The 12,441-nt window shown below is 38.4% G+C and overlaps 1 protein-coding gene across 1 annotated transcript in view; it reads left to right on the plus strand.

The window, feature by feature from the left end:
- The window catches only part of LOC136860530 (pyruvate kinase-like), a 272,168-nt gene that overhangs the window by 37,686 nt on the left and 222,041 nt on the right, over positions 1 to 12,441 (plus strand). Inside the window, exon 2 of the mRNA XM_068225910.1 lies at positions 2,585 to 2,732. Coding sequence (XP_068082011.1) covers positions 2,585 to 2,732 — 148 coding nt within the window. The remainder of the gene's footprint in view (positions 1 to 2,584; positions 2,733 to 12,441) is intronic.

Genomic DNA, 12,441 nt, shown 5'->3' on the forward strand with positions numbered 1-12,441 from the left:
ACACATATGGATTTGACACCAATAGGTACAATGAGATGAAATCTGAAAAACTGGTTAGTTGCTATGCGCTCCACTCCTACTGAGAGCGCGTACATTGAACTTTGTGTACAATTTATCAACTACTCACCTCTGCGCTAGTATGATGTCAGTCATTCAGCGCCCTGGCAGGAAGTTTACACACTCAGGATTTTCCTACTCGATGGCTTCGCGCTGAGAAATTTAAACACGCTCAAAATGTTCAGTTACTAGTGAAGCAATATTTTTCAGAAATATGAGTACAACCTATTTACAGATGAGTAAGCTCAACCTTTCCGCATGGCTGTTGACCGAAGAAACGAGGCAATTAAGGGCAGAGTACAGTTCAAGTTAAGGAAGAATGCAGTTACGTATATACTAGTAAATATAATTTTGTTGCTTCAACAAAAATCTTTAAAGCATCCACCCTTATAGTCCGGTTGATAATGCAGCTTATCAAGAACGTCCCTCTTGTAAATTAAGTCCATTAAAGGGAACTACATTTTTGTTTTACGACAAACTGACAGCAGAACTTGAAGAGAAACATTAGCATAAGAGTTACAATCAAGTATAAAAACGAAATACGCTTTTGTGAGAAGATACAATTACAGTACTCTGCTTACTGGGAGATTAATGAAACTTGTTTAGTATGCGTATGACATTGTCTAGAATCGAAATTTTGACATCATGAGCTCACGCCTTTTCGTAAGGAGCGATTCATGATAGGAGTTCTCTTCTATACACTTGAAAATAACCCAGTTTTCAAAAATCATATTCGTACAGAATATCACTGCTCTGCAACATGTCATTGCTTCCAGATATACTTCTCAGCTCACGGAAAACTGTTCTGCTGACTTTTTAAGGACGAAATAGAACCCAGATAAAAGGAAATACTTAATGCTCACACCAGTGGAAGAAGATGTCAAAAGAACATATTCCAATGTTTCTTTGCTTAATAATATCATTCCATGCACATTAATCGACCCTCAACCTTTTAAGGTACACAGCAAATTCTTAACTAACCATTTCAATCTCTCGTCACTTACGTTCCTACTTCCCTTATATTCCTCAATACCAATGCACCTGCTTCCGAGCGAGATACTACGCATGGACTCCGTGGCGTTTCAAAAAAGGTAGTGACGACGATGGAATCACCAGGCCCCTCTACACGCGAGGAAGCAGTGACAATGAGATCTGACTGATGAGTGAGATTCCCGAACCATTTTCAGGCTTAGCCGTATCAACTCCGTGGGGCTCCGGCCACCGGATGATATGTCAAGATGTGTTTCACCCCTTATTTTCCTTCTGTCCTGCTTACAACTCCTCGTCTTCTTCCAGGCCTGGGTGTCTTGACTCCGTCTTGACACAACGTAACGAATATGATACGGGCCCGCATGCCATAATTAAAACGTTGACTCACTCAAATAAAATGTAAAAGCTTATGAATAATTCTTATACATTTAATTACAGCAGGTGTACATAATGCAATATGTTGCCAAATTATACAAATAAAGGGGCTAGTCATTATTGTATGATTATTAAAAACAATGCTTAATCGGTTTCATTTGATTGCCTCCGTGATTTAACGACTAAACTGCTGAACTTCCAACCATACATTACTTAGTTGTTCGTACTTAAAAATTGGTTTCATTTTTCATTACCTACAGAACTATACTCCGTGACTTATGCCAAAATATCAGTCATAATTTATTCGATTAAGACACAGAAAAGTATGTGAACAAAATTAAATAAAAAAACTCTTCAAATAAAGTTTGAAAAATATCAAACCGCACAACTACTATTACCTTCGCGCAAAGAGAGCTCGTTCGAAACTGAATTGACTGATTGCTGCTACACCAACTTCTTATTGGCATTATAGATTTTTGTCGAATAAATGCGTCATAAAGTTAAACTTTCAACAAAATTTGTGCATAACACGATCTCAGATACACTACACACCAGGAAGTTACCATTTTCTAACTAAAATATGACATACTGGTATCAGTTTTCATTGCTGTCAACCTTTTAAAATAATTTGGTGCAGGACTTTTGTGAGGAGCCTGTCGCGCTGTTGCGAGAGACGAAGCGTCGGACCACTTCCATTTTCCCCTCTGATTAGTGTTAATCGCTGCCTCGTACATTCTCTTAGAATAAAATCACTACCAGCACTACCACTCCGAATAAAAAAGATTATTGCTGTAAATAAGGAGCATTGTAATACCATTTATCGTATGTTTTTGGAGCGAGTGTATTATTTCCACATTGTGAGTGAGTATTTCATACCCACAAACATTAAAATGTACACATAGTTGTGAATAAAATTGACGTTTACTGCTATTACTGTGTGAAATATTCTTGGTGTTTGTACGTATTTTGCTAACCCTTTCTATAGTTTTGTTTGCTATCTTTGTTAACTTGTATTTGTGCATATGCCTAATAACAAATGACTCTGTCTCACCTTATTAAATATCAACTGAATGCATCTCTCTCACCTACTCGCTTCAAACGAGCTTGCTTAACTTGTCTATATTCTTACAATAGCTACTCACATTTCTCCTTGTTTTTCTAGATGGCTGCAGCCCAGGAACAAATGTGCGAATTTCCTCCACATCAGCAGAAAGCAGCTAATGCTGATTCCCAACTGGACCACAATTGCCTACTCAATATCAAATCGGAATGTGCTTCTGAACGCTGCACGGGAATAATTTGCACACTGGGTATGGTAGATATGCTTTCAGTTATTACCTGTCTTATCATTAGTTAAAATATGTCAATTCGAGCCAATATCAGGGCCGTCGCGAGTGTTACCTTGTGAGACGGTTGCCGCAGGCGCAACATTTTAGAGGGCGTCGTTAGGCACCCTTCGTATGCATCAATTTGAAAGGAGAATAATTACTTCAAGATGACCGCGTAACAAATATACTTAAAGATCTGCACTTGGGCCCATGATAGTTAGAGTCTGACATTTGAGCGTCGAAAGCAATTACTATGAGGTGCGCTGCATTGCCATAGTTGCCACCGCTTGCAGTACATTATCCTTTAATACAGCCTGAGTGTTTAAGAACACATATAGACCTAATGGGATTCAATAAAGTTTGACTTTTTAAGCTCGTGCTAATGATTTCAGCGTTTAAGACAGAACACATCATTGCCCATAAATATGTTATCTCGTAATCAATAGCAAAATCATCAAACTTCTGATAACATCATCAGAAAATGCACAAGATATAGAAAATTGCAGTCAGGGCATCTTTTATCCACCAATGTCGTAAGGAAGTTACGTTATAATACCCAATTAGATAATTGTACTACTTAATGCTGATTGTTAACGGTACGTTTCCAAAACTAAACAAATAGTTTAAACAACCACTGATGAACTAACATCAACAAAAATATTATTCTGAAAACGAACACATGAAGCAATACTACTAACACAGCACACCTCCAAATCATAGAACAAAACTGACTGAGAGCAAGCCAAGCCCTAAAATGTAGCATTGCTGAGACAGTTGCCATGGCAACAGACCATTTTCAAGCAGTGTTAGTGAAGTTTCTCTCCCTGGTAGTGCTAAACTTCAGACTTTATCTCTTGTGGGTCTCAGTATAAGTCTAATTGTGACCATAAACTTTAACTAACTGCTAAATTGAATTGGCAATATGACACATTTACATGCTTATCAATATTCGGGACTATTCATTACGATTTAAGAATTTAGTTTTACATATTGATACTGAAATATTTGTTCATCTAAAACAAAAAATCCTGTGACGAAACTTTGCACTATTTTTCGTGATGTATAACAGCCATCTGGAGGCTAGGATTGTAATGAATGTGCCTTCATGTAAGTAGATTTCAGATGTTGGTTCGACTGGAAACTCCTTTATACACTTGCAGGTTGTCCAAAATCTTTTTACAACAATTGATTAAGCAGAATATAGCCTTTCCAACAAGTGTTTCTTCCTAATATATAACCCTACTAGCTGTAGTACCGGACGTTGCCCGGATATTTTTTGAATGTTTACCTTTAAGATTTGTATTACCAGTTAGTTATGTGTGAAGTGAATTTTCATACAATTCCTTTTTGAGATATTGATTGATATTTTACGATCTATTATGTAGTTTTAGAGTTATTTAGATGTGTCTGATTTCAAGTATTAGATTATTTATTTTCCGAGTAAAACTTTGTGCTTGTGGAAGCTCGAACTGACTGGGAAGTATTTATATCCTGTCAAAAATTCAGAAGTGATAACTATATGTTTTACCCGTCACATTATAGATACGATGTACACGATTTCAAATGCCATTGAGACTGTCACCATTCAGCCTTATGACTCCAAAGGCAGTGGATTCAACACATCTCGGTTATTTTAGACTATTTACTTTTAAGCCCATCTCAGCCCCCTCGTCTCAATGGAGGATGAACGTATACTTAAACAATATCCAGAGCGTCAAAATTCATCTCAGCGACACATAAAAATGGATTCGACATTAATGTAGATTTTCCATTGAAATGAAATGAAATGAAATGGTGTATAGCTTTTAGTGCCGGGAGTGTCCAAGGACATGTTCGGCTCACCAGGTGCAGGACTTTTGATTTGACGCCCTTAGGCGAGGATGAAATGACGATGAAGACGACACATGCACCCAGCCCCCGTACTAGCGAAATTAACCAATGGTGGTTAAAATTCCCGACCCGGCCGGGAATTGAACCCGGGACGCCTATGACCAAAGGCCAGCACGCTAACCATTTAGCCATGGAGCCGGACTATTTTCCATTATTTTTACATGTCACCCCTCCCATTCCTCACCCCTAGCGGGTGTTAGGATATTTCATTTCCAGATGGTAGTCATTTGTGTACCATGTTTCACTGAGAGCTATTCTGGAACATATCCACACACATCTATAATCTTGGTAATTATTACATTCAATTTCACCCCTTCTCACTCTCCTTTCTTATTGTGGATGAAGTATGACTTAACCAGCATCCAGAGTATCACAATTCAACTCAGCGATCTCGTAAACAATGGATTCAGCATTGACATCAGCCATTTTCGTTTATTTTTATATTTCACACCTCCTCCCCCCTCCCTCTACCTCCTGGGGCTCAACTTGTATTTAAACGACATCCGGAGTGTCACTATTCATTTCAGCTACCTCGAAAACTTTGGATTCGACACTATTTTCGATTATTTGTATATCTCACCTCATCCAAATCCTACACCTAGGGGTGCTAAAGTTATCATACCCCCACGCGGTTTATCTCCCGATAATAAGTCATACATATAGCAAATTTGGTTGAAATCGCTTCAATAGTTTCTAAAACAATGGATTCGACTTTTAAAATGTCTGGAGTGTTACTATTCATCTCAGCGACCCCGAAAAGTGTGGATTCGACACTACTTTCGATTATTTAAATCGCCTCCACCTAAAAGGGGGCTGAACTAGGAGTTTAAAGAAATCCGGAGTGACACTATTGATCTCAGCGAGCCTGAAAACTATGGATTCGACATTATTTCCGATTATCTGTGTATCTCACCCCATCACCCTTTCCCCCACGCAGTTAGTCTTCTAATGGTAAGTCATAATGTGTATCAAGTTTGGTTGAAATCACTCCAATAGTCCTCAAAACCATGGATTCGACACTAACATCGGTCGTTTTTAGTTACATTTTCATTTCATCCACAGCAGCATTTCTAATAGAAAAAATTATCTGTACCAAATTTAGTTGACAGCTACGCTAGAGATTATACATATACATCCACAATCTCGGCCATTTTGTCCCCTTGTGGGTGGGGGTGCTATAATAACACCCACGGTATCTCCTGCCTGCCGTAGGAGGCGACTAAAAGGGGCCCCAGGGCCTCTGAACTTCGGAGCGTGGGTTGGCGACCCCGGAGCCCTTAGCTGAGTCCTGGCATTGCTTCCACTTGTGCCAAGCTCCTCACTTTCATCTATCCTGTCCGACCTTCCTTGGTCAACTCTTGTTCTTTTCCGACCCCAACCTGTTAGGTTTACGAGGGCTAGGGAGTCTCTAATTTTCACGCCCTTCGTGGCCCTTGTCTTTCTTTGGCGGATACCTTCATTTTTCGTAGTATGGGCTAAGGGGATTGAGAGCCACCTCGTCAGCATTTTTTTCTGCTGAGTCAGCACCCGAGGTCATTGACCTCATGACGTCATGACCACGTGACCGTGATATCATGACCACGAGATCTTGTTTGTAAACAAAGCCACGTGCTTTGACTGCTATCAAACGACAACTGTCTTTTGACGCACTCTAACCTCAAGTTTTTGGACAAGAGAACGTCTATAACCTCACTCCTACCATCTTGAAAGGGCCTACCCTCACTGCTGCCACCTTAAGCACGCGAAACGTGGAGTTTAAAATCCACGTGCTTTTGACAGCTGCCAAGATGACAGCTGCCATCTTGACACCGCGTGAACTTGTTGAAATAGTGAACGCAGCTAACCTCACTGCTGCCACCGTAACCACGTGGGGCGCGGAATTTGAAAAAGTGGTAGCTGTCAAGATAACAGCTCCCATCTTGACAAGTCCTAACCACGTGCACTTGTTTTGATCTGGAACAAGTGGACGTAGCTAACCTCACTGCTGCCATCTTGACAAGTCCTAACCTCATTGCTCCCATCTTAACCATGTTGGTTGCGGAATTTAAAAATGTAACAGCTGTTAAGATGACAGCTAAAATGTTGATTAAGGTGTTTGAAACATAGCCAAATGCCATCTCCAGCACTTCAACAAAGACAGTTCCGAGCCTAACAGTTCCACAAAAATAAGGTAGGTATGAGACGTATATATACTGTATATAATAAATATTCACTGATCGTTAATAACGCCACAACTTATCACTGACATTTTTTTACACAGACCTCATCAAGTCAATCGTAATGATGGGAAACTCATCGAGATATGATCTCAAGATATATACACCCAACAAGATGATCATAATACGTCCAACGCTGACGTCACACATGGCACCATATTTTGACATGCCTTACTTGTCCAGTGCGGCCGCGGTGATGCCATACTGAACCCATCATTCATAGTCATCAAAAGAGACCCCTAAACTTACTAGCCACCATAGCCGCGAGATACGTTGTTGGGAAAGGAGCATCCAATTTGCATCATTACTTGAGGAGCACCCTGTGTCTTCTTCATGTTTCGTATCCACGAGACAAGAGCTTTGAGGTTGGATTGTAATATCTTTTGGCCGGAAAGGAATCCAGATTTGTAAGCTCCTAGGGGAGAATTTCGGATGAATTCGAGTATACCCGTGGTTAATTTCTAAAATGGGATGATTATCCAGATATAAATTAAAAACTAAGGCCCCACACCGCCGGCTGCGCAGTAGCGTGTGAGTGGAGAAGAGATATCTATGCACATGCCGCCATGTTGAGGGCACTCCTGAGCCCACTGAGGAGATCGTAGTACGGAATACATGCTGTGCCGTTTCACAGTTCTTTATACGAGCTGGTAAGAACCAACATGGAGTCTCTGCGATCAAAATGTTAAAATAAATGCATTTAACGTCAATACGGGCTGAAATGTAATTATTTTCATCAGTCAGTTATGGAAAGAACCATGTATAGAAGGCGCAGGGAAAGAATGACAAATGGACATTATTTAAACCTATTTTTTAAGAAAAAAATTTGCTCATCACTCACTATATAATCAGACCTTGAAGCAGTAAGAAGACGTAGGACTAGACTGAAAGAGATTATTCATCTGGAGTAAATACCGTAATTTGGAAGGAAATATAATTCGCGGCTACACGCCCAACACTTGTTATCAAGATTTAATCGCTGCGCGAAAGATAAAATACTATAAAAAGAGATAAACCAGGTTACAATAGAGCTACGTCACGAAGTGGCGCAGAGCTTAAATAAATTTGCCCGATACCGCTTAATAATAAAAGATAAGTACTGATCAGCTGTTGAGTGCGTTCGCACCAATAAAGATATAGAGGAAAGAAGTTCCTTTTCAAATTGGAATAAATACTTAATAATTATCCTAGTCGATTTGGAGCTAGCATATTGGACTAACTGTACCATAGCAAAATCCATACAATTTGAGCTTCACAAGAGACATATTAGTTGAAGAATGACAGCAATGAATCACATATTTTGTTATTATTCTGTTACATACGTACGAGATTCCACTATGAGCCTGTAAAGAAGCAAGGCAACGCTATTTGGATCCTGATGAGGCGATACGATGTTGATCATCCCAGATGACCAGTAATCAATTGTGGAGAGCTACTATGAACCCGATCACTCGCGGAGGAACCAGATGACGAGATCCTAATCTCAGATGACCGGAGATGAGAAGACATCGGGACCACCTTGAGCAAAGCTAAGTCCATTATCTGAGTCGTTTTCGTAAGTAAGAGAATATTACCTTTTATAATTATATGTTGATATGTGTATTTGTGCGAAGACAGTGCGTAGATAAACGTCTAGATGAGATTATTGGAAGTAGGTATTCATCTATATGAAATGTCAATTTCATTAGTAGGCGTGGTCACCAAGTGATATTCCGATCGTAATGTTTCCAGTGATATGTGAGAGTAAGTAGTTAGTGTTATTATTATTATCAGTGAAGAGTAAAATGTGAAGTTGACATTAACACCAGTGTATACTATTTTAATCAAAGTCACTCGGTGCGAGATCGTATATAGGAAGTGTTTATGGAGGAATAAGGCAGTAGATTACTCAGAGTTATGATGTTAAATTTAGCACTATGACGATAGGAAGTAAAGAGGGCATTTTAAGAATGTCACGGCACGTTGACGTGCAGTTTAATGAAGTGATTTGCATATGATGAAGAGAGAGATTTATTATACGTGAAATGTGAGTAATAATTGACGCGTTATAGATATGGTATAAGGATGATAGTGATTTATGATGGTCATATTTATTATTTCTTCGAGAGAGATAGTCATAGTTGTTCTAAGTTGAGACGATGTGATTTTCAAGTGATGTTTCTGAGAGTGTCAGTGAATTCTTGCCAATTCCATATAATAATTCTTAATCCTATGCATTTTCACATAGCTTAGGATATGATCTCGAGATTGATAGAGCAATGTTTTTATCCATGTTAGGATTGTCTAGAGAGTCATACATGTAGTCATGATAATATTTAAGCCTTCACTGAATTATTTCGGATGATTTTGAAACTCTCACTGTGTATAACATTATTCTGAACAATATTCAACCTACTAGACTAATCACTGGTGACATAGCTATTCAAAAAGGATTATTTTTAGTCGAAGATAGTGTCTTCTGACCAAGTAGATTTTCCGTTAGTAGTAGGTGTGATGATAATTTCATAGGGTATATATGATGACGTTTCTTACAACCAAATACGCACGTAGACTAATACTTATCACTGAAATTAAGGTCACACTACCTTAAGTTTATAAGTTAAATCTTATGATAACGTTACTTGGAGGGTGATTACGACTTACACTGGACATAGCTTAGCTTATGGTGAGTGACACAGGGAACTATGAGTAACTAAGAGGCAATTGAGCATGCGAATGTGAATATTTAAACCGTGAAATATACGTGAGTGTACTTGTCAATTCAAAATCAGGAGAAGTTTTGAGATAGTTTTTTTTATTGAGAATTTTACACCTGCATCGAGACAGACAGTTAGTGTAAATTGAAATATGTGTCAGTCCTGTGAGTAAGGAATAGGTAGTAACGAACTGAATTTCATATTTATCCGAAGAATAACTGATATTCAGACAATTTGAACTCCAATATTCTTATCTGAACACCAACTCGATGATTCCAAAAGCGTTCTTTATTTCTCAAGAAAGTTTAATCAGAGATATTGTAAATAGTAATTGGTACAATTTTTTTTCTTAAAGTATGCATCCAACACTCTTAATATTCTTGATTTTAATGTTTATTTTCTTGCCAGTACGGCACATGTAAATATAATTAATTTCCTTCATATTAGTTTAATTCAATATCGCCCAACTTCGTAAGTGAATTGCCTACGAATGAAAACATATGTTTCTTTATAATTCCCAAATGGTATGTAATATTTCTTCTAATATTTTATAATTTTGAGAGATTAATGGACTCATGAAATGAAATGGTAGAATCCTAGAATGCGTTTATTTACGATGAGTTCGGAGGATATGATTTTTCTGAGATGTTGGTGAAGAATACAGACTGTAGGAATAACAACGAATTACTCACTTCAAGAAGTTTTCATTGGTCGAATTTAAGATGATTTTTCTTATAATGTCTAACTTAATATTTAAATAAATGTGAGATAGTATAACCTCAGCATTCTTTCTATGTGTTCCTAGAATAAGTATTAGTTATAAGATAGTGGTATCTTCAGTTGACGTCAACTTCTCTATGAGCTAATAAGAGTATGGTATCTAACTAGTAACGGGTAAGAGACGTCTTTCAACGTTAGTTAGAATCTACCATTAACCGACCTGAACGTTTTTCTCTTACGGAACCCATACCCATAAAACTTAGTCGTTGAACCAATTGAATTGAGAGCTAGTCAGGGTCTCTTGTGTCCATGCCTGGACGCGAGAACGGCGCAAGTAGAAAATGGCGCCTCAACGTGTTGCGAATGGAGAAAGACGCCACGGGAACTGTTGGTCGCAAACCAAGTAGAATTTTTGGGATACTCATGCATGTGGAAATTCAAGAGAAAGTCGTCATGGGAATTCCAAAAGAAAGAATACGACATAGAACCGTGAAGAGGTTGATTCCTATGTGCAGCAATAAGAATGAGGAAGACATCGGGAAACTTGCTAAGAAGATAATAGAGATGATAGTCGAATGACGGATCTTTGGTGCAATATTAGAGTAAAATGGGAGAATTTACTTTAAAGAATCGGGTAAGATAAAGGAGATATTTTAAGAATTAATGGATGAGGAGTTATTGAATGTAACAGCAAGGTGATTGCATGGAGACCGAAAGGTCGTACGGTAATTTCTTTACTGGACTGTTATTCATTATTATTTTATGGGATCGAAGTGGACCCAGCAAGATGTTAGACTGTGAGAGCGAGTAGATGCCCAGTATAGATAATGAAAGTAGGAGAGCGAAGAGATGGATGATTGCTCTGAAGAGAATAGCAGAAAAGGACTGATGGCAGTCAAAACTCGGAAGGAAGAAAAGATTACCGCTAATATGTTAATTTATTTAGATATAACTTAGGTATAAGAGATATATTGTAAGAGTTTATTTGAATTATTTTCAGTTAAGAATTGGAGTCATAATCACATGAACAAGTACCTCATATTTCCGAGTGTGATTGGGTCAACATCGTGAGCTGAGTCAGATCCAAGTATTGAAGCCTGTCTGTTTATTTACTGAATATATATTGTTGATTGAAGTAGTGGTAGAAACATTGCTGGAGAACTTGAGTTGTGGAGAACTTAGGGGAAATATCGAGTTTATCAGGATTTTTAGAATTTGGAATACTAGTTGAATATCGATATAACGACGTTAAGCCATTTGAAAGCTCAATTTGAGGAGTATCAAAAGGGACAACGAGAAGAACAATAACAGTATCGAAAAGACCAAGAAGAGAAACAAGAGAAATATCAGAAAGAGCAGGAAGAGAAAGAAAGAAGACAGAAAGAAGAACAACGGGGAATGTTTCAAGCCATAAAAGAAATGATGGAAGAAGCTAAAAAAGAGAGGTTGGAAGAGAATAGAAAGAGCGATGAAGAAGCTAGAAACCGTGATGAACAGCGTGATGAAGAGACTAGAAGACGCGACCAGGAAGCTAAGAAAGAGAGGCAGGAAGAAATGAGAAAGCAAGAGGAAAGGTTAAAGGAGATCATGGAAAAGATGGATAATCGTGATGAAGAATCTAAGAAAGAGAGACAGGAACGAGAGGAGAAGGAGAAGAGGCAGGAAGAAGAGAGGAAGAGAGAGAAGCGAGAACAAGAGGAACGATACCAAAGATTCATGGAAGATTTGGAGAAAAAATGGGTGAGATGCAGGAAGAGAAACATAGAGAAATGATGGAGGAAATAAGGAGAGGACAACAAGAACAAAAGGAAGAGATGAGTAAATATCAGGAAAGGATGGAAGAAGGACACAAGATAATGACGGAGGAGATGAAAGAAGAGATCAAGAATAACATAGTTGAATGGAAAGCTGAAATTAATGGAAGAATGGAAGAGAAGAACCGGGAGATACGAGAAGAGATAAACGAAATTAGGAAAGAGATGATAGGGAACAATAACTATCTCCACTCCTTAAAGGAGAATGTAATAAAGGATTTAGCAGACGACATGGAGAAGTTAAGCCTAGATTCCCAAGAAAAGTGGAGATTATGTGAGGAACGTATAGGAAAATTAGGTGAAGACGTGCAAACAACGAGTACAAGTCTGGAAAAGAAGTACGACCAGGCTGAAA

This window comes from Anabrus simplex, chromosome 1 (assembly GCF_040414725.1).
Source record: "Anabrus simplex isolate iqAnaSimp1 chromosome 1, ASM4041472v1, whole genome shotgun sequence".
Classification (NCBI taxonomy): domain Eukaryota; kingdom Metazoa; phylum Arthropoda; class Insecta; order Orthoptera; family Tettigoniidae; genus Anabrus; species Anabrus simplex.